This window comes from Polistes dominula, unplaced genomic scaffold (genome assembly GCF_049000335.1).
Source record: "Polistes dominula isolate Pdom_NZ unplaced genomic scaffold, Pdom_raw_medaka contig_78, whole genome shotgun sequence".
NCBI classification, from domain to species: Eukaryota; Metazoa; Arthropoda; class Insecta; order Hymenoptera; family Vespidae; genus Polistes; species Polistes dominula.
The window spans coordinates 3,755,802-3,777,666 of NW_028301042.1; the positions used below are offsets into that span (position 1 = coordinate 3,755,802).

Below are 21,865 nucleotides of genomic sequence, written 5' to 3' on the forward strand. Positions count from 1 at the left end.
AATTTGTAGCAGCTTAATATTACGTATAGTATAATATCAATTTGAATGAAAATAATTGAATTATTTCGATGTGATTAGTAAATTTCAACGTTGATATATACATTAATTAATAATTACAATAATTTTTATTGTTTTATGCAAACTAGGACCCCGAAATGTTAAAACTTTGGAGCTCAGCAATATCTCAACAACTTTGTCACAATCATTTTATCTGCGAGTTGCATTTTAATAGTGACAATATTCTTAAAAATTATGAAAAAATAAAGTTGCAAAATGGTGAAGTTTTTGAACTTTCAAGATCTAGATTTGCTTTAAAAAAGGATGCAATTCCAATACTGTCAGATGTCACTAATGGTGATACAACTTCATCAAATCATTTTCATACCAATAATCACTGTACTGATGAAGAGTATTTGCACGAAACAAGAAATGGAAGCGATTTGTCCGAGTTAGATCAAAAATTTGCCAGCTCTGCGTTGGTGGATGAATTAAGTAATGATGCTCACTCTACAGAAAATTTGAGTGAAGAATTCGAAGAGAAAATATCGATTGAAAATAATTTTATTTTGCCAAATCATGACAATTCTGCACCATTTTCACTAGCTGGGATATTGCAACTATTGAAAGACCATGGAGTGCCCCAAAATTGGTGTTGGCCAAAACAATCGGAATCAAAGCCAGATGTAATTTTATATTACGTTGACGATTATTTGGAGAAACTAAAATTATCAATCAAAATTGATGATGATTTGTCAGTACAGGTATTTCAAGTTAATTCTAAGTATGTGTTTGACCACAAGCTATGATTTCATTTGTCGCTATTTAAATTGTTTTTTTTATAGGTAACTATCTTGGCAACGGGAGTTTCTATTAATTTTAATTATTCAATAATATCGGCAGCATCATTTTGGAATATGTTACGAGAAATAGAAATTTCTCAGTTCTGTAGTGGCACTGGAGTTGACGAAAGGTTTGTCTCTTTTACTTCTTTTTACTTTTAAAATTAATAATTTCAAATACACCAAGTTCTTATAAAAAAAAACTAATCTTAAACGTATCTTATTGTCGTCATTTTTGTCACTTACAAGTTGTAAGTTACAACTGAAAAAATTAATATATTAACCCTTTCGCTACGGACGAATTCTACGGCTCGCTACTTCCGCGGGACGGGCCGCTGCGGCACAAGTGTGCATTTGCGAAAGAATTAAAGTCGCCTGCCGAACGTTCAGAATCGCTGCATCTTATTCGGAGTGACTGTAGTCGTTCGTTGAAAGGAAAGGGTTACCAAATTATTAAATAACAAATTATCACATAATATATTGTTTTCAATTATCACATAATGCGAACAAAAAATATAATAATGTAGGGAAATCAATTGTTCTGTATCCGGCTAAGGATATCTAATTCCCCCGTGTTGCCGACACTACTTGAGATATAAAAGATACTCTTTATTCTCACAAATTATTGCTTATTACAATTACAATTACCCTTACAATAACAATTACAATAACGCTTCGCAACTTTTCGCACTCACTCAGACCTCACAGAATCACTACTCACTCGCTATTCTCTACTCACTATTCTCACTCGCTCTCGTCACTCGGTTCTCTCCACGCTACTCTCTCGGAAAAAAAACAACAACCCCTGATGCGTGACCGTCCTCTCCTTATGAGGTTTCTCCCCCACCCCGCATGTTCCAAACGCACCCGGACCTTTGGACCCACACCGACCTACACACACAACCTCTCGGACCTTTGGACTCACACAGATTTACACACACAACCTCTTCGATTTTCAACACACCCCACATTAATAATGTAATTAATATGTTAATAATGTAATTTTGTATGAAACGTTTCGAAACACGGGCATACACAAAGTCCAACGTCGCATATTTTACATTGGTAATGACTTTGTCTTTGCACACCATTTTAAGAACATACAATACACTTTCTTAATGCGCTTTTCGTGTAGTTTTCTTACTAGTATAAATCGCTGGGAAGTGTCTATCAATCAGTCTAAAGGGATATTTATCTTCAGATCTCTGGCCGCTTTGCCTCAAATTCTCTTTATGATATTTTTCTAAAATTTGTCGGATCAATTTGAGGTGAAACGCAGCAATAGAAATATTTTTGTGCGTTTTGTATTTATACAAACAATGTGCATTCCACACGGCAATATCCACTATTTAGTGGATTTAGAAAGGAGTTAGAAAAAAGTACTTTTTATACCACTTCAATGATTTTCTAACGGATTGAATGGAACTAACAATCAATTGTTAACAAAACAAGACATTTGTCGACAGCACCCATTTAAAAATTATAATCCACTATACATTTTGGTTTGCGTATAAATTCGTCAGTTTTATAATTTCTCTTTCCTGTACTTATTAATTCATTAGTGTGGAAAGTGGATAACATGAAAACGTCTTTTTTATCACGCCATTTAAGAGCCAGCAAATTATCAGTTGTTCGAAACTCAACCTCGCCTATGTTTAATTTTTTATTCAATACAGGCATTCTTTTTCGCCTTTGTTTCACAGTGCCGCACGCATTTGTTGCATTTATGTGCAATAAATTAAAAAATGCAGGGTTGCTGTAAAAATTGTCCACATACAACGTGTGGCCTTTTCCCAAATAAGGCTTTAAAAGCATCAGAACGATGTTTCCAGTTTTGCCAATTTCTGATGTGTCCTCTGTTATGCGTGTTTCACTACCTGCATATATATTTACATCCAGTACGTAGCCTGTTTTGCAGTCGCATAGTGTGTATGTTTTAATGCCAAATCAGCTTCTTTTAGATGGTATGTATTGCTTAAATGAGAGTCTACCCTTGAATAATAACAGACTTTCATCTATACATAAGTTTTGAAATGGAGAAAATGAATCTTTAAATGACTTTTGAAGTTTATTGTAAATACTGCTGATTTTATGTAAACGGTCAGAAGATTTTTCATTATGATTTACAAAATGTAACTTTTGCAATATTGTTAAATACCTATATCTAGACATAATATCGGTAAAAATATCTGATTTTAAAAGTCTGTTCCGCGACCAATACTCGCTAAGTCGTAATTTTTTGTTTCGCGACATAAGCAACGTGCATGCGAGGAAAGAGTATAATTCATTAACAGTTGTCCCAATGTTGTGATTAGATATATTATCATTTACTGTATGTGCCCAGTAGTTATTTGTCTTATCTACTATGAAGTTCACCAGTTCAGATGAAAAAAATATTTCGAAATAATCTAATACTGAAGAGGAGAATTTGATGTCATCTCTCAAGAGTCCGGCATTGGAGGCATTAAATTCGTGAAATTTTAAGTCAACATTCTCAATAGTCCATTGCATGTTATTAGAACTCGATGGAGGTAAAGCATCGACGACATAATCTTCTTCTGATTCGGAGGTACTAAGTACATTTATATTGGGAATGCTCATTACCTTTCTTCTGGCACAATTATTATTTATCTCAATATCACTATCGGAGTCCGATGAATTATCATGGGTGGCATAGCCCTCATTTTCGTTTTCCCTTCTTCTTAGCAAATTTAAATTCATTATCTTTAAGGTATAAAAAAGAAACAAAAAATTAAAAACAAAATGCAATAATGCGAAAAATAAAAAAAAAATAAAAACTCATACTTACTGTGAAAATGTTTCAAACGAGTGAGCCAATTCAAGCAAGCGTACTGCCGAAACGATTCTTTTATACTGATGTTCATATTGCCAGTTAAAAATCTCAGAGTGTAAAACAAATGCTTAACAATTGCGATGGGTTACCATGGAAATTAACATATAGGAATTACATACTCGTGCAAACGCACCCGTACTTAGCGAACGTCAGCCGTTTGGTGACTATAGTCACCGCCCGTAGCGAAAGGGTTAAGCTTTAATGTTTTACTATTTTTTTAATAGATGCTCAACCGCATGTGAAGGCATTTTACAATCTGATCAAAAATATAAACGATTTAGAAGAGAAATTAGATGCTTGGCTTGTCGTACATTACGGAATAGGTTATTAATATCTTCAAGAAAAAAGAAAGAAGATGTAAATAATCGTTATATCACAATTAAACGTAAACTTCATGCGAAACAAAAACGTTTACGTCGTCTGTATCAAAAGGTAATAAAAGTTTGAGTAATGTAATCAAATTTTAACAATCTCTTATAATATAGAGGCAACAGTTAAAAGAACAAGTAGAAGAATTAAGAAATCAATGTGCTACGAAGAAAGATAATATTATTGAAGAAGAAATAGTTGATTTACCAGAAGCTCAAAAACAAGCTTTTCGCGCTTGCTTTCAAGTTGCTAAGCTCAAGAATGCAAAACAACGCTGTTATACTATTGAGTAGTGAGTATATGAGTGTCTTTTATGATTCGAATTAAAAATCCTGCAGTCTATGATAAATTATGTGTTCGGTACCAAATCATTGGTAGACGATAACTTATATTTAGTTATTTTTTCTTATATATTCAATTTCCTTTGAAGAAACCATACCATAAATTTATGGTAGCAAATATCATAAAATACGATAGGTAGCAGGTATAAGGTACTGTTTACCTAAGACATTAAGAAATTCCAAAAGGCCATAAATTCCCAAACTATCTCAATAATCAAAGAAACATATGGTGCGATAAAAACCCGTTAAATCGTGTCGGGCCCTTTGAAGGTTTCTGATTCATATCTAAGCACGTACGATATCATAAAAGGAAATAACATCCTAGATCACGTTTCTCTATGCATTGTTTCCCTTTCCCAAAACATAAGATTTTCCTTCGGGAGATCCTGGTAGGTTAACCCTCCTACTATTGGTTAATCAATTGCATTCAACCCCTTCCCTTTCCAAAGGGGTGTAACTAATTCAGGTATAAAAACATGTGAAATCAAGTAAGACTCACTGTTCGTAATGCATACGTTCTGTTCTTAAGGCAGGATTCTACTTTAGTCGCTCGAAAAAATAGGTATTTTTGTCAATTTTTTATTGGAAAACTAAGAAAGATATTGATGTAGGGTTTGTTGTGCTTAATAAATATACTCTTAAAGTACATTAAAATTTTTTTTTATTTATTTTATACGCTCTATATACATTGGAAAGGCCCTTGAACTGATAGTCCAGTCAAAATAGCCCTGAAATCGGGTTTTTGAGCTATACGGCTGAAAAAATATGGAAATTATCAGAAAAATGCGTACAAAACTGTGGGCAAAGTAAAAAAGTTCTCAACCACCGGGAAAGGGGTGAAAAAAATTAAAAACTACCCCAAAATACGATTTTTGGATTATATGTTGAAAATATCAAAAAAAATTTTAAATAAAAGTTGTAGAGCATAAAATTTTAAGCCTATCTCTCTCAGACCATTTTTCCCCTAAAACGCACCCTTTCACCCCTACGACGGTTCAAAGTACTCAAAAAATGAAAATTCAATAAAAAATATAAAAATTGGACTTTTTAATTTTTTTTTTTTAATTATCTTTAAAAAACTACAAAGAACAATCGTAGGGAAACAAAAAATTTTTTTTTTCATCCCTTCTATTAAAAATCAAGGGGTGAAAACGGTTTTTGCTCGATATTTCGCTTAAAACGGGTTATTTAAAAAAAATTTCTTTTTCATATGAATTTTAAATTTATTTTTTAAATTTTGGTGCTGAATTTATATTTATAAATATTTACCTGTAGGAAATATCCCAATTTAAAGATAGGTAATTACTCCCTTAGTCCTACGACTTTGTAGAAAGAAACAGAAAATGAAGCTATCCTGCTCTTACTCATTGTGACGTAGGTCGCCATGGCACGCATGCGCAAACTCTTAACTTATATGCGTGCAAGAGAGATAGACAACCTATGCTAGCTTCGTCCAAATGTAAACAGTATAGCACGATAGAACACTTTTTCTTAAATATATTCTCTTTTTCTTCTATATTCTCTATAGCTCGAGAGTCTCGCGCGCATCTGTGACAGCATGATAGATTTTTGAAAATATCTCAAAAAGTAAGCGAGATAAAGCGATTTTGTATTCATTATGTTTTGTAGACAATTTTATTTGCTACAAAAAAGGTCCAGTACTAAAATATTTTATCTTCCTTACTTTTCGAGACATATTTAAAAAAATATGATTACTCTCTTACCTGATACTTTTTATTAAGTTTCACCACTGACAAGGACAGCGCAAGGTCTTGCCCTCTCGGATTTTGTTCAAATTTTGCAGGATGATAGATTTTTCTTACCTTTTTACGAATATATAGTGTTATAGGAGCCACTACTCAATAATTTTTGAGATATTTGCCATTAAAAATGCTTATGATGCTATCTAGTGTTTAAATTTTCTTCTGAAGTAAGTAATGGTATATAATAGGTTTAGGATAATGACAATGATTCGGCGATTCGTTCTAATAGTGGGCCGAGTCTTTTAGGGTTCGAATCTTGGGAGGTAAATTTTTTTTTTTTCTATTTTTATATGTAAAGATACATAATAGAGTTTAAATAAGTTGAAAATGAAATGTCTTAAATGACTAGAAACCTTATAAGAGTTTTTTTTTTTTATTAGCATTTGTATATGTTCTCAATTCTCACTATTTTCAAAATAAATATCAATGATTAGACTGCTAAAATTTCTCAAAAAATCACGAAAATATATCAAGACTTTTCTTATTTTTGTTAATTATTAATCTTAATCAGTAATTAAGACTTTCCTACGTTTGTTATAATAAAAAAAAAAATATTCAAAGTGTTTTAAAATACATTAATAGAGAGAAATAAATGATAAAATTTATTAAAATGTAATAAAAAAAATTTTTTTTTAAATTTTAAAACTTGAAAAAAATAGTAGTTATCGAAGGCCCACGGCCAGACCGGCCTAAAACGTAAAATTAGTAGGTTTGCTTTAAAAATTGTGAAGAAAATCGAAATATGCACTCACTTTAAAAAATGCAATTTAAAGTTTAAAAATCGAAAATTACGTATTAAGACACTTTAAATAATTTTTTTGAATTTTTTTTCGAAAAGTACATTGAAAAACAAAACTTTTATGTAGAATGGTAATTTTCATTTGGATGAGTTTTAAAAAAGGTACGGGCTAAAAACCACAGAAAGAGCTGCTTTTTGAAAATTCGATATCTTTGGAACGGCAGATCAAAAAATGCCACATTTTAGGAGGAAGGGTTTTTCAGTGGGTACTAAAAGATACCAAAAAATGGCGGAAATCAAAAAATAAAAATTTTTAAAACCGTCCGATTTGGCGTGGAATACCCCTATATGTACAGATTAATATTTATTACAAAACAATAAAAGCATTTCCCAAGTGAGAATAGAGAGTTAACAGTGATTCAGCCCTACGTGAGAATCTGAATGTACCCTGCAATAAACATATCGATGCCGAAGAACACATACTTCTGATTCCGAAAAAAAATTAATTTGTCTCGATATTTTAGTATTTTTTCAAAATCATTGATATTTATTTTGAAAATAGTGAGAATTGAGAACATATACAAATGCTAATAAAAAAAAAAAACTCTTATAAGGTTTCTAGTCATTTAAGACATTTCATTTTCAACTTATTTAAACTCTATTATGTATCTTTACATATAAAAATAGAAAAAAAAAAATTTACCTCCCAAGATTCGAACCCTAAAAGACTCGGCCCACTATTAGAACGAATCGCCGAATCATTGTCATTATCCTAAACCTATTATATACCATTACTTACTTCAGAAGAAAATTTAAACACTAGATAGCATCATAAGCATTTTTAATGGCAAATATCTCAAAAATTATTGAGTAGTGGCTCCTATAACACTATATATTCGTAAAAAGGTAAGAAAAATCTATCATCCTGCAAAATTTGAACAAAATCCGAGAGGGCAAGACCTTGCGCTGTCCTTGTCAGTGGTGAAACTTAATAAAAAGTATCAGGTAAGAGAGTAATCATATTTTTTTAAATATGTCTCGAAAAGTAAGGAAGATAAAATATTTTAGTACTGGACCTTTTTTGTAGCAAATAAAATTGTCTACAAAACATAATGAATACAAAATCGCTTTATCTCGCTTACTTTTTGAGATATTTTCAAAAATCTATCATGCTGTCACAGATGCGCGCGAGACTCTCGAGCTATAGAGAATATAGAAGAAAAAGAGAATATATTTAAGAAAAAGTGTTCTATCGTGCTATACTGTTTACATTTGGACGAAGCTAGCATAGGTTGTCTATCTCTCTTGCACGCATATAAGTTAAGAGTTTGCGCATGCGTGCCATGGCGACCTACGTCACAATGAGTAAGAGCAGGATAGCTTCATTTTCTGTTTCTTTCTACAAAGTCGTAGGACTAAGGGAGTAATTACCTATCTTTAAATTGGGATATTTCCTACAGGTAAATATTTATAAATATAAATTCAGCACCAAAATTTAAAAAATAAATTTAAAATTCATATGAAAAAGAAATTTTTTTTAAATAACCCGTTTTAAGCGAAATATCGAGCAAAAACCGTTTTCACCCCTTGATTTTTAATAGAAGGGATGAAAAAAAAAATTTTTTGTTTCCCTACGATTGTTCTTTGTAGTTTTTTAAAGATAATTAAAAAAAAAAAATTAAAAAAGTCCAATTTTTATATTTTTTATTGAATTTTCATTTTTTGAGTACTTTGAACCGTCGTAGGGGTGAAAGGGTGCGTTTTAGGGGAAAAATGGTCTGAGAGAGATAGGCTTAAAATTTTATGCTCTACAACTTTTATTTAAAATTTTTTTTGATATTTTCAACATATAATCCAAAAATCGTATTTTGGGGTAGTTTTTAATTTTTTTCACCCCTTTCCCGGTGGTTGAGAACTTTTTTACTTTGCCCACAGTTTTGTACGCATTTTTCTGATAATTTCCATATTTTTTCAGCCGTATAGCTCAAAAACCCGATTTCAGGGCTATTTTAACTGGACTATGAACGCCTAAAAATAGTCTAGCCTTTGCGGTATTGTAAAAATCTTGACATCGGATTATCTGAAATGAAAAACTCGAATAGTTTTATGTTCACAAAGACTACAGCAACCGGTGGTAGCAGATTTTTTCATTTACAAGCAAAAATAACAAAATGGCGTCAGTTGAAAAAAAATTATCAAAAAAAATCTCATTTTTCTCTCATTTCTTGCCAAAAAAAAAATAGTTAAAATGAAAATTTTTTTATAAATCTGCTACCACCGGTTGATATATGCGTATAGATTATGTGGTAAAAATTTCAGACGAATCGAATAGCTAGTTTTGGAGATTTTTACAACACGCGGTTTAAAAATGTGATTCCGAGAAAAACGCATTTAAAGTTTTTTTAAATACTTTTTTTACCTGCGCACGGGTAGATTCGAGGGACGAAAAAGTACAATTAGGATGCTCTGATCGTTTTGAAATTTTTAAAGAGTATTCTTAAATATATTTACTTACGAATAATCGAAAAAAAAATGTGAAAAAAAAAAATTACAAAGTAGAATCCTGCCTTAATACATACGCTCTCTCTTCGTAATACATACTCACTTCGCTCATTATACATTTTTGTGTTATACATTTTACACATCATACATCTATACAGTCCACATTAAACAATTATAACATAGTCGCCAAAGACTCAAGTTAATAAATCATTGTTGACTGAGGAACTGCCTTTAGTATACCACAAAACCACTCACACTGTATTAGTTTACCGTCGTGAGACTTTTCGTGCAACTCGCGTATAATTGCATCTTAAAAACGGTACGCTAGTTGAAAACGGATTCGCGTCCGCATAACATATAGTGCGTGCGAACATTATGTGAGCGCCAAATATTACCATTACCTTGTAAAGACACATAAAGGCACATAAAGACACATTGAACACATATATTAATAAATTACACACACACACACACACACACCACACACCACACACACCACACAGCAGACAGAGAGAGAGAGAGAGAGAGAGAGAGAGAGAGAGAGAGAGAGAGAAAGAGAGATCACATTTGGTTTTCCAAAAGCAATATTTGATACTATTTGTTCGGAAGCATTACGAATGGAAAGTTGGGCCAAAAGGGGTATAATTTATTTTATGACAATCCTAATAAAAAACTTTGTGCCTGTACTAATATCTTTTTTAATTGGTAACTAACAATAAAATGCTAAATATTGCTATTTTTTACCACATTAATATATATTTTCAAAATCAGCAAATAACAAAATCTACAGCTTCATTAACATTAAGCAACACTAACAATATGTTTAAATTGAGATTCTAAAAACCCATTGATACGCAATTATATTGTAATAGAGATAATAATATTCAGTTGTATGTTGTATGTCATTGCTGCGAGTAGTTTTGTTAAAAAACTAATAAAATGAATAATCATGATATTAAAATCTATTACAGTTTAATTCAACCACTTATCATAGGCTGAAAATACTTTTTTTGCTGCTTTAAATACTTTAGAATAGTCATTCTATTTTGAGTAATTGATTTAATTGTCTTCAAAGTTTCTATATTTACTTTTTTCTATTTATTATTTTTGCAGGTACTTTATTAATTGATAAAATTTCTTTAAGTGAAGAGATAAAATTAAATACTAAAACGATGGAGTTCAATGGCTTTGTCAATTTAGGTGATTATACTCCTCAGCATTTAATAAATGAAAGAGCTGACTGTGCTCTAGTTTTCATGTATCAACCTTTCTGTGGTTCATGGGTTCAAGTGCTGGGATACTTTTTAAGTAAAACTGCAGTAACGAAAGAGATTTTACATAAACTAATTATCTATTGCATCATTCAATTAGAAAATATGGGTATAAAGGTAGATGTAGTCACTTCAGATGGTGCTCAATGGAACCGTGGCGCATGGAAAATTTTTGGTATTGAAAATCAAAAATTCAGTTGCACTCATCCACATGATACGTCTATGCAACTGTGGTTTATATCTGACTTTCCTTACTTGTTAAAATGCTTTCGCACCAAAATCCTTGAAGAGCCATCTTTTTGGGTAAGATTTAGAAATGTTTCTTGTAATTATCATTACAGTATTATATTATTTTCAGATTCTAGATGGAATGGTCAAAAAAAGTCATCGGGAGGTTTTATTGCAACATGAGCTTCAATTTAGACCCAACTTAAAAGTATCCTATAAATTAACACCGCAACATATAAACCCAGAAAGATATCTGAAAATGAATGTTCGTTTAGCTGAAGAGGTACAATAAGTTTCAAAGATTGAATTTTTTTATTAACATTTTTAAGAAGCTTTTTATCTGAAGAACATGAAGCTTCCAAGCAAGTTAATTATAAATTTTTAATCAAGAAATTAAATTTATTTTAATTTTGAATTTCAATTAGAAAGTAATTGAAAACATGAAAATTATAGAAATACATTTTGTAGTGTCTACTCTCAATGTTGCATTTTTATTACATCACAAAACAAAAATAATATCATAAACCTTAAATAAATATTTCCTTTTAGTTATTTTCAAAGCCTTTAAGAGTTGCCATGATAACGTGGCAAACTGATTGCATTGAATTAAGGGATTGTGGACCTATAGTGAAGTTTATGTAGAAAGAGTTGACAATTTAATTAAGGCGATGTTTTCTCGCACTCCAAAAAACGCTTTAAAACCTCATGAAGAATGCCCGATGAGAAAGGTACGGTATTAATGATAATGCTCATAAAAATAAATTTGAATTTCAGTGAAATTTTGAACAGGCATCGAATCCTTGTATCTAAGCTGCCAATGAGCAAAATAGATATGATTTCTTCCAAATTTATTTTCTCTATCTGAACAAAAGAATAAGTAAAAAAGAAATTGCTGGAGGAAGAAGATTCATACACGCACCTACTCATTGATCTGACACTTCATATCCTTGAAACATCAATTATTCGCGCGCACTATATGTTATGCTGACGCGAATCCGTTTCAAACTAACGTACAGGTTTTAAGTTGCAATTATACGCGAGTTTGTACGGAAAGTCTCTCGACGGTAAATTAATACGGTGCGAGTGGTTTTGTAGTATACTAAAGGCACTTTTTCATTCAACAATAATTTATTAACTTGAGTCTTGGTGACTATGTTACAATTGTTGATGTGGACTGTATAAATGTATGATGTATAACAGACAATGTGTATTACAGGCAAAAGTACCTAATGGACAGAACGCTTCTTACATTATTTCACGGGTTTTTATATATAAGTTAGTTACACCCCTTTGGAGAGAGAAGAACCTAAATGGGACTTATTGGTCAATAGTAGGAGGGTCCACCTACCAGGATCTCCCGAAGGAAAATCTTATGTTTCTGGGAAAGGGAAACAATGCATAAAGAAACGTGATCTAGAATATCGGAATGTATGTTTCTTTGATCATTGAGATAGTTTGGGAATTTATGGCTCTTTGGAATTTCTTAATATTTAGGTAATAATCTCTGCTGCCTATCGTATTTCATGATATTTTAATTCATAGACTTATAGCAGAATCTGTTTCACAGAAATTGAATATTATAAAAAATAACAAATATAAAGTTTATCGTCTACAAAAGATTTGGTACTGAACATCAATAATACCAGACTAAGCTCAGCGTATATGATGTTTTCATGTTTAATTTTCCATTGATGAAGTATCTATTTGTATACTAACAAATATTTGTCATGTTAATTCATTTTGATAGATGTTACATATAATTAACCCTTTGCACTCCGCACGACTCTCGACGCTCTGGGTAGCAGTAACTCCGCGCAACTTCGCGACAGAAACGGCACATATACAGACCCACGTATTATTTAGTATAACTTTAGAACCAAGTAACGGATTCTAATGATATTAGACTTATATTAATCGGTAGACATAAAGGAACATATTTTTGCAAAAAAAAAAATCAATATTTTTTATAATTTTTTACAGTATGATAAAGCTAAAAACACTTCCCAATATGCATTGCAGGATTATTTACGCATGTTTTACAATAATAATTTGTTAGATGTCTGCCACCAGGTATTTTCCTTTTGGAACAGACAATGCAATCTTGTCTTTTTTGTCTTTTTTGTCTTTTATCAGGAATATGTAGTTTATTATCTAATCTATTTTCCGCAGAAGATATGGATGGACGCGTTCTCGATTCACGAAAATCACCTCTTAGCTGTTCAATGAGTGCCTTGATAAACTTGTAGTGTTTCATTCGTTTTTGATTATTTGTTTCCTTTGAGATGCGGTAAATTATGTATGAATTAATCACACACATCACCATTTCAAAAAAAAATAACTTCCTCCACCATTTCATAGGTTTTCGTAGAAAACAATACATCGAAGCGTATTGATCCGCACGATCCACAAAACCCATGTTTGTTGTATATCCTAATATCATTTCAGGCTTATTGACTGTTACAACATGTCCACCACGTAATATTCTGTGGATAGATTTCATATTTGTGCTGTAGTAATTAGTCAGAATTGTGATAATCCTTTTGTCTTTCCACGAAAGAAGCGTAGTGCTATTCTTTCTATACGCAACTGTATTTCTTGTTAAAAATTTTGGTTTTTTTATTTCTTTAGGTACGCCTTTTTGGTTAACTTTTATGGTGCCAGTAAGATGATAATTCATCTTTCTGCTAATATAATGCTGGTGTAGTACCTATCAGTATACATGTGGTATCCTTTTGAATTAGGAATTCTGTCTAACAACTTCTGATATAAGTGTAGTGGAATCCTGGTGATTACTGGAAGATCAGGTCGGGAAATATCGTCGGACGTTATCCTGCCATAATAGGGAAGTAATGTAAATAAATATCCAGTTTTTGAATCCGCTAGCACATATATTCGTATACCCCATTTCGTTGGCTTATTCGGATTATAGGTAATAAATGATATTTTGCCTTTGAATTTCACAACAGATTCATTCACTGTGACTGCTTCATACGGTATGAAATATTGTCTAAACTTAGTATCTATACATTCTAAATAATTGCTGACCTTTCAGATATGAGTTTTAAGTGTCGCATTCTTTTTTGTAGGTTTCGTTAAATGAAGCATCCAAAATATTTGCATAAATCTAGCCCCAGTAAATGTTTCCGAAAAGAAATCAATTTTACTAGTGGAAGCAGTAGACCAGTATTCTTGAATATGTAGCAGTTGAATCAATCCCATATTTAGAATAACAGCAATAATAGCTAAAAATTCTTCTTTAGTAATATCATGCCACTTATGCCAAGTTGATTTCTGTGAAAGTTGTTTCTTTCTAATTTCTTTCTTGGCATAATTGTTCGTTTCTTTTATTATGCTGTTCATTAATTCATCTGTAAAGTATAATGTGAAATAATCTATGGGTTCTTTCACATTATTTGGTAGTTGTGGTCCAGCTATTTCGTTATGTAAGTCAAAATTTATCGTTTTTGGAGAAAAATCTGATTCAGTGACGTCTTCCCACTCTTCACTTGATGATATACTATCATTTAGAGGTGTGTTTTCTTCCGTATCAATTTCATCGCTATCGATATCTATGAGATTTCTTTTTTGCCTTGGTGGTTGGACGATATCAATATCACTGTTTTCGTCATCTTGTACATTTATTTTTTCTAACAGATCTGAATAAATGTCTATCTGAAGCTCATCTTCACTACTACTTGTATCATGAGAATAATTCGTGTTTGAACGTTTTGCCATTGTTCGAATAAAAAAAATGAATATATATGTGGGATTCCCCTTCTCCTGTTAGTCTTCCTAAAGGATATCTAACAAGTAAAAAAAGGAAAGAATTCCGCGGTGTTATTAATAGGTTGATGTAGAAAGAGAAACCTCTCTTCACGGATATGCAATATATTTAATATAAAGAAGTAAAAATACAAAGTGATGATAAAACACCTTCTTTGCTCGGCTACTAAACGATGACTACCTCTTGGTTTCTTTTCTTTAATTTACTTCCTTGGGTGACGCTCTTTCTATCGTTATCCGGCTGTTTATATTACATAGTTTATCCTTTGTCTAACTATATCCGATAAGTACTCTCTGGTCCACTCATGCTTAAGTGTTCTAACTCACATTCTCACACTCCACATATATATATATTAGGGTGGGTCAAAAAAATTAATTATATTTTTTTTACAAGTGCCACGGAAAAATGGGTTGCTAGACACCTTAAAAAATTCTCACCAAATATGAGCTCTTAATTTTAATAGGAAGATCCTCCGCATCGCAGTTTTTTATTTTTTTCTCAGTCCAATAGGATAAAATTCATACCTCATTATTAATTGATTGTACAGAAAAATGAATACGTAGTTGCTTATATAGCTGGTTACGTTGCTAGAAAGATGCAGAGATTCTCTCAGTGTGATTATTGCTTGGCAAGTTTAGAAGCTGATAAATTATTTGACAGAGTTCGAGTCAAAATAATAATAATAATATAATTCAATTGTTGACATACGCGGAAGATATTGCTTTGTTAGGGGACAATGAAGAGTCATTAATTAATAACGCGAAAATATTAACAGATAATACTAAGGATCTGGGCCTGCGAATAAGCGCGGAAAAAAACAAATATATGGTAACCGATAGAGTTCAGAATAGGCCTAGTACTGGAACTTTGGTCGTACGGGATAAAATTTTGAGCGGGTCAGCAACTTCAGGTATATTTAGGATCGATAATAAACTAGACGAACGAAATTAACGAAGAACTTAAGAAAAGAATCAATTTAGTCAAATCATGTTTTTATTCGGTTAAATAATTACTCAGCTCGCAGATACTGTCTAGGCGATTAAAAATCAGGATATACAGGGCAATCATCCTGCTAGTAGTCCTTTATGGTAGCAAAACGTGATCGCTTACGTTACGGGACGAAAAGAAATTTAGGGTTTTCGAAAACAAAATTCTTTGTAAAATCTTCGATGCAAAATGCGATGAGGAAACGGGCGAATAGAGAAAACTCCATAACGTAGTAGTACATCGATTGTACAACAAACCGGACATTATTAACGTCGTAAATTCATGCCGAGTAAGATGGGCTGGTCACTTGGCGCGCATGGGGGAGGATCTAACGGCGCACAAATTATTGGTCAGTATACCGAACTGAAAAAGACTACTGGGTAGACCAAAACGTAGATGGGAGGATAATATTAGAAGGAACTTAAAAGAAATAGGAACTTAAATAAAATATTCAAACTTGTATAGGTGAGGTCTAGTTATTTTTCAAACATAAAAACTATTGTCAAGTATTTATAATTTATATGAATATATTCACTGTTTTATTATACAAGAATTTTTTTGTACATAAAAGTTTTATAAATCGTAAATATAAATTTTTTCACTGTTTATTTAATTATTTCCCAGTGAACACAATTACATCAAAATGATGTCAAAATGATTTTGCGCTATGTCAGGATTTACGTAAGATATAAGTCAGATATGAGTCACATGTGACTCATTATTTCACACTTATTGACGTAAGACTTTTACGAAATAAATATGACGTTAAGCTGACTTGACGAAACAAAAGAAAAAAAAGTAATGATTGTCATACATATGTCTAGTTGTTGTCGAATTTCTTACTCGTATATGACGTATAATTTTTTTTCCCCCCGGGATTTGAACTCGGGAACATACGATAACTGGATGGACATTACTAATGGATGGTGATTTGCCTCACTTTTTTTTTTATTTTTTATTTTTTTTAAAAAAAGTTTATTTGCTTTATTAAAAATACATTCTTATTTACAGGTGTAACACTTATAACTAGGCAGCAAACAATACTTAAAAACCGGCCTTTAATATCACATGTTTTCAGTTCTTAATGTTTGTCTCCACGTTTGGAGCTACTTACATTGATGCTATCTCTATCTGTACTAATATTGCAGAATTTTATCAAGTGAGTTTAGTTTACCAATAATTGGATCGTTGGGATCAACCACCTGATCGCCAATCTTAACCCATTCTTTGCTTCTTAGCAGTCTGTTAATCTTAGGGAAGAAGGTAGACGCATCTCGATGGTTTATCTGTTTTAGCTGCCCTTCGTAATAGCTGGCCGTCGCCCTATCAAATTCTTTTCTTAATTGCTCTTTAATGCATTTTATGATTACTTTGGTTATTATTATTTCGCTTCTCTATCTGTTTGGGTTGTTCCTTTGCATTTTGTGAAGTGTTTGGATGTACCTTGTTTTGTTCTTCTGCAGTTTTTTTATTTTGGTATTGAGGTATTTGTGTATATTGTTATGAGGCTTGAATTTTGGTACTGTTTGTTCAATGGTTGTCAGTATTGCGTCGTTTAAGTCAATAATGCTATTATCTATTTCGTCTATGTCTAGGTTTCTGTTGTCTGGGATTTTGCTGGTATAGTTCTTTTGCAGTTTTTTTTTTTTTTTAATTTGGGCCATTTTGTTGCTTTGTAGTTGTATCTGTGTTTTTTTATGTAGCGAACGCGTATCTACAGTGCATAGCATGTCAGAGAGATTCATCGACATACAAGAACTGAACCTAACCACATTGAAGTACCCAGCAACAGATTCAACCATCTACATATTGACATAATATTCCTGCCAAACGTTCGAGGATACCAATACTGCCTCACAATGATTGACAGATTTTCAAGATGGCCAGCTGCGGTACCGATAAAAGACATGTCAGCGGACACAGTCGCAACAGCATTATTCAACGAGTGGATATCCCACTACGGAACTCCAATCACCATAACGTCGGATCAAGGCACACAATTCGAATCAGCTCTTTTCCAATCTCTCGTCTATCTCGTAGGTGCCAAGAAAACAAGAACGACTCCTTTTCATCCTCAATCAAACGGCATCGTCGAGCGCATGCATAGAACCTTAAAAGCCGCTTTAATGTGCTCTCCAAAACCTTGGCTCGACATCTTACCCGTGGTACTACTCGGACTTCGAACTTCATTCAAGGAGGATATCCAAGCCACTCCGGCAGAAATGTTATACAGAACATGCTTAAGAGTACCCGGAGAATTTTTCATTTCGACCGATCAACCTCTCGACTCACAGATCTTCGTGGAAAAGCATCGAGAATACATGCGGGCATACGACCAACGCCTACCGCACACCACTCCAAAGCAAAAGTATTCATACTCAAGGATCTAAACACCTGTACGCATGTGTGGTTACGCTGTGACCACGTAAAGGCACCGTTAGAAGTGCCTTATCAAGGTCCATACAAGGTGATCGACAGAATCTCCGATAAACTCTACAAAATACTAGTAGAAGGTGAAGAAAAAAACGTCTCAATCGAAAGACTGAAGCCTTGCTACATTAACAAGACTGATCTCGACAACGTCGAAGACCAACAATTAGTACCTGAGAAGATGAAACCACATCATTGGGGATCTTTAATGGATATACCAAAGAAAACGTACAAACGCACCGTGACTTTTAAGCTTCCCGCGCAAAGTCACTTGGGGAGAGTAGTTGTAGCGGACGCGTATCTACAGTTACGCCTCTACAGACCGCTTATACAACTATACCTCAAATGATAAAACAGACCAACAACACATAAAACAAAGAGAACAATAAAGAATGGCATTATACACGCTACACGACACACAACGCATTGCATCCACCACGTGTTCCTAAAACCTATTTCAACTAGTTGTTATACCTATTTTGATACCGTTTTATTAATAAAGTTTTCTATACACGTTAACCACGTTATATTTTTTCATTGACGCGTTCACGCCATTGTTGTCGGCCGACGTCATTAGGATGTCCGTTCGCCAACAAGGTTTTTATTCTCCGACTATAGATGAATATATATATAAAAGAAATGTGAAGTAAAAATGGCCACGTCACTTAACACATTGCGTACGGCGCTCTGCACGTTCAACACGCCGTCAACGCCCGCACATTTTCGAACGCTTCAGAAGCATGCTTGGCAAGCAATAGGAAGCGGATACACACATTTCTAATTTGCATTTGGTATTATATTCACATAAATTATTCTTAAATATTACTACATATATATAGTTAATACATTTATTTATTTTATAAGATTTTTTACATTTGAACTATAATATTATTTATTTTACAAACTTGAATAATGCTTTAGAGTGTGGTATCTGGTAAAGCATACTCCTTTGTGCAATGCTGTTCGGCATAATTTGCAACAGTATCTTGTTTCGCTCCTTTTTCCATTGGACGAACAAACTTTACATTGTTTGGTTGGGAACTTCTTCTTGCCTTTACTCGTCATTGGTTCCAGTACGTGCTGTTTCATATTACCAGCGAGTCTACATGGTGGGTCGACACGTAGATGATTTGTTGTATTTGAAATACCTTGTTCTATGTCCATAAATGTATCCGTTGATTTTTCTTCCGTCGTCCATAATTTCATCACAGCAAGTAGAAAATCTTTATATTTCATTTTTTCATCATTACACGAATTATAAATCTTGAATGCATTGAACAGGCCGCAGTTGACGAGATATAATACTACCTTTTTAGGCCATTTAATTGTTTTTCTCAATATTGAGTAATACGACAGATACTGATCTGCAAGGTCCACACCGTTCATATTTAAATTATAATCAACAATGCGCTTCGGTTTCTGTACGGTTTTATATTTTCCCGTGCATTTAACCATTTCAAATTTGTGAATTGTTGAAATCATTCTCACTTCTCTCTTGTCTTTCCAAACTTGTAACAAAATATCACCTTTCCGTTTGAAAATACTCTCCCCTTTTTTTAGGTTCAACGATTTTGTTTTTAAACATTTTGGCAATCTATTGGCGCGTATTGTGCCACATATTCGGATTTTATTTTGTAATAAAAATTCAGTAATGTTCAAAGTATTATAATAATTATCCATATAAAGATGGTGCCAATATCCGAAATACGGTGTAAGAATCGTTGTTATCGTGTCTTGCAATTTTTTGCCTTGTCCACAATAAATTTCTATATTACATATATATCCCGTTTGACTCTCCGATAATACTCGTACGAGTATTCCATATTTAGTGAGCTTCCGTGGATTGTATGTTTTAAATTTTAATTTTCCACGCCAAGGGATCATGGCTTCATCTAGCGACAGGTTCTGATGAGGAGTGCCAAGCGGCGCGATCGCGCTTCTTCTGTCCTGTCTTGAAAACTGCAGCGCTCTGAGCTGCGAAGCCCATAATTACAGCAGGCGCGAAATATAACAATAACAAAAAAATAATATAAAAAATAATAAAAATATAATATAACAAGCGCTATCGCGCCGCTTGGCAAGTTTCGATCAGGAAATGAGAAAAGCCCGTGGCACTCAAACGGTTAAAAAAAACATGAAAACGAGATATCTCGTAACCCGTACGCAACGTTCAATTTGCTAAAAACGAGATATCTCGTGACCCGTACGCAATGTGTTAAGCACCCACTTAATTAATTACTACACAGTAGCGATTGCCTGGGATGAATTTCACTTTCTATCGTTATTAGCGGTACGTGATGTTCGCGATGTTCACTCATCGAAATAGTCTGATGATCTGTGATTTGCCTCACTGAGCCAGGCGAACTTGTGCTAATTTCCATTATATTACTAATCCATATATAATTAACAATATTATTAATTATAATTATTAATTATATTAAATAATAAAATATAACATAAATTAATAATATAAATTATAATTAACACGTTCCGTGCCACGTGTACCACCGGTGGTACAATAACCATTAGACATATTTATTTAATGCACTGAAAATATATACTTATAAGGTGACTTACCATCACCGTTTTTTTAAATATATATATATATATATATATATATATATATATATATATATATATAATTAAACTTAAATCTTCAATATCATTCAAATAGTGAGGTTTACGGAAAAAATATAAGATACCTTTTTTATAGAGCATTAAATTTCCTACAAAATTCTCCCCGAACATTTTTCTATACAATCAATTAATGACGAGGTATGAATTTTATTCTATTGGACTGAGAAAAAAATAAAAAATTGCGATGCGGAGGATTTTCCTATTAAAATTAAGTGCTCATATTTGGTGAGATATTTTTTAAGGTGTCTGGCAATCCATTTTTCCGTGGCACTTGTAAAAAAAAATAATTGATTTTTTTGACCCACCCTAATATATATATATAAGACAATTCCCTTGTCTTACGAATTTTGGAAACCACGTCACCAATAAATTGTACTGCGGTTGATGCTAGTAATAACTGAAATATATTTACACTATATACATATTCAAAAAGCGATTAGAATAATTATAATACAAGATTGTACGCAGGTTTACCTGAATCAACAACAAGTACAGCTTGACTTTATTATAATTATCAATATATAATTATTAATTAATTATTAAATTTACTATTACTATAAATTGAATTTAATTATATTGCTTAGCGACAGACGCCATGAATCTCCCACGTATCTCAACGTGGTTTCTGCTGTTATCACGCAGTTACGACTGACGAGTGCGAACGGCCGCGTATCTCGCTTGGTATGAGTGTCGAGCAGGGACGACCTCTGACGTGTCGCGCTATAGTTTGGACTAGACCAAACTTACATCCCTCCCCTTTGACATACGTTACAGGAGTCAGGAGTTTGGAAATAGGGAATCATTTTACTTGCATGATACACGTTTGACTCTGGTGTTTTTAATCCCGAGTCAATAACATACAATAAATCCGAAATTTTATGTTTTATTTTAAACGGACCCACTCTGACCGGATCCAGTTTTTTTCTATTTAAACGATTTCCGTTCTGAATATAAACAAGATCACCGACTTCGTATGTTATTTTACGCTTATGTTTATCATAATAAACTTTATTTTGTTTATGAATTTTTTGTGCATTTAAAAATGCTATCTTTCTGTTTTTATCCAGATTTTCCAAATTGTTTTTGTTTAGTTCTGAAGGGAAAAAGATTTATCAATTCCG

The 21,865-nt window shown here is 32.8% G+C and overlaps 2 protein-coding genes across 3 annotated transcripts in view; one reads left to right on the forward strand and one right to left on the reverse strand.

Annotated features, from left to right (window-relative positions):
• The window catches only part of LOC107071373 (uncharacterized), a 146,038-nt gene that overhangs the window by 1,160 nt on the left and 123,013 nt on the right, over positions 1 to 21,865 (forward strand). For both annotated transcript variants that reach the window (XM_089174992.1, XM_089174993.1), the window contains exons 2-3: positions 147 to 761; positions 843 to 970. In XM_089174992.1, coding sequence (XP_089031118.1) covers positions 147 to 761; positions 843 to 970 — 743 coding nt within the window. The remainder of the gene's footprint in view (positions 1 to 146; positions 762 to 842; positions 971 to 21,865) is intronic.
• On the reverse strand, positions 2,579 to 3,869 carry LOC107071374 (piggyBac transposable element-derived protein 4). Its single transcript, XM_015330332.2, has 2 exons — positions 3,649 to 3,869; positions 2,579 to 3,563 (listed from the first exon to the last, which is right to left on the reverse strand). The coding sequence occupies exon 2, from the start codon at positions 3,558 to 3,560 to the stop codon at positions 2,787 to 2,789; it is 774 nt and encodes a 257-aa protein (XP_015185818.2). The 5' UTR covers positions 3,561 to 3,563; positions 3,649 to 3,869; the 3' UTR covers positions 2,579 to 2,786.

Coding starts and splice junctions, on each gene's coding strand:
- LOC107071374 (XM_015330332.2), bottom strand. CDS start 3,560: ATGAATTTAAATTTGCTAAGAAGAAGGGAAAACGAAAATGAGGGCTAT.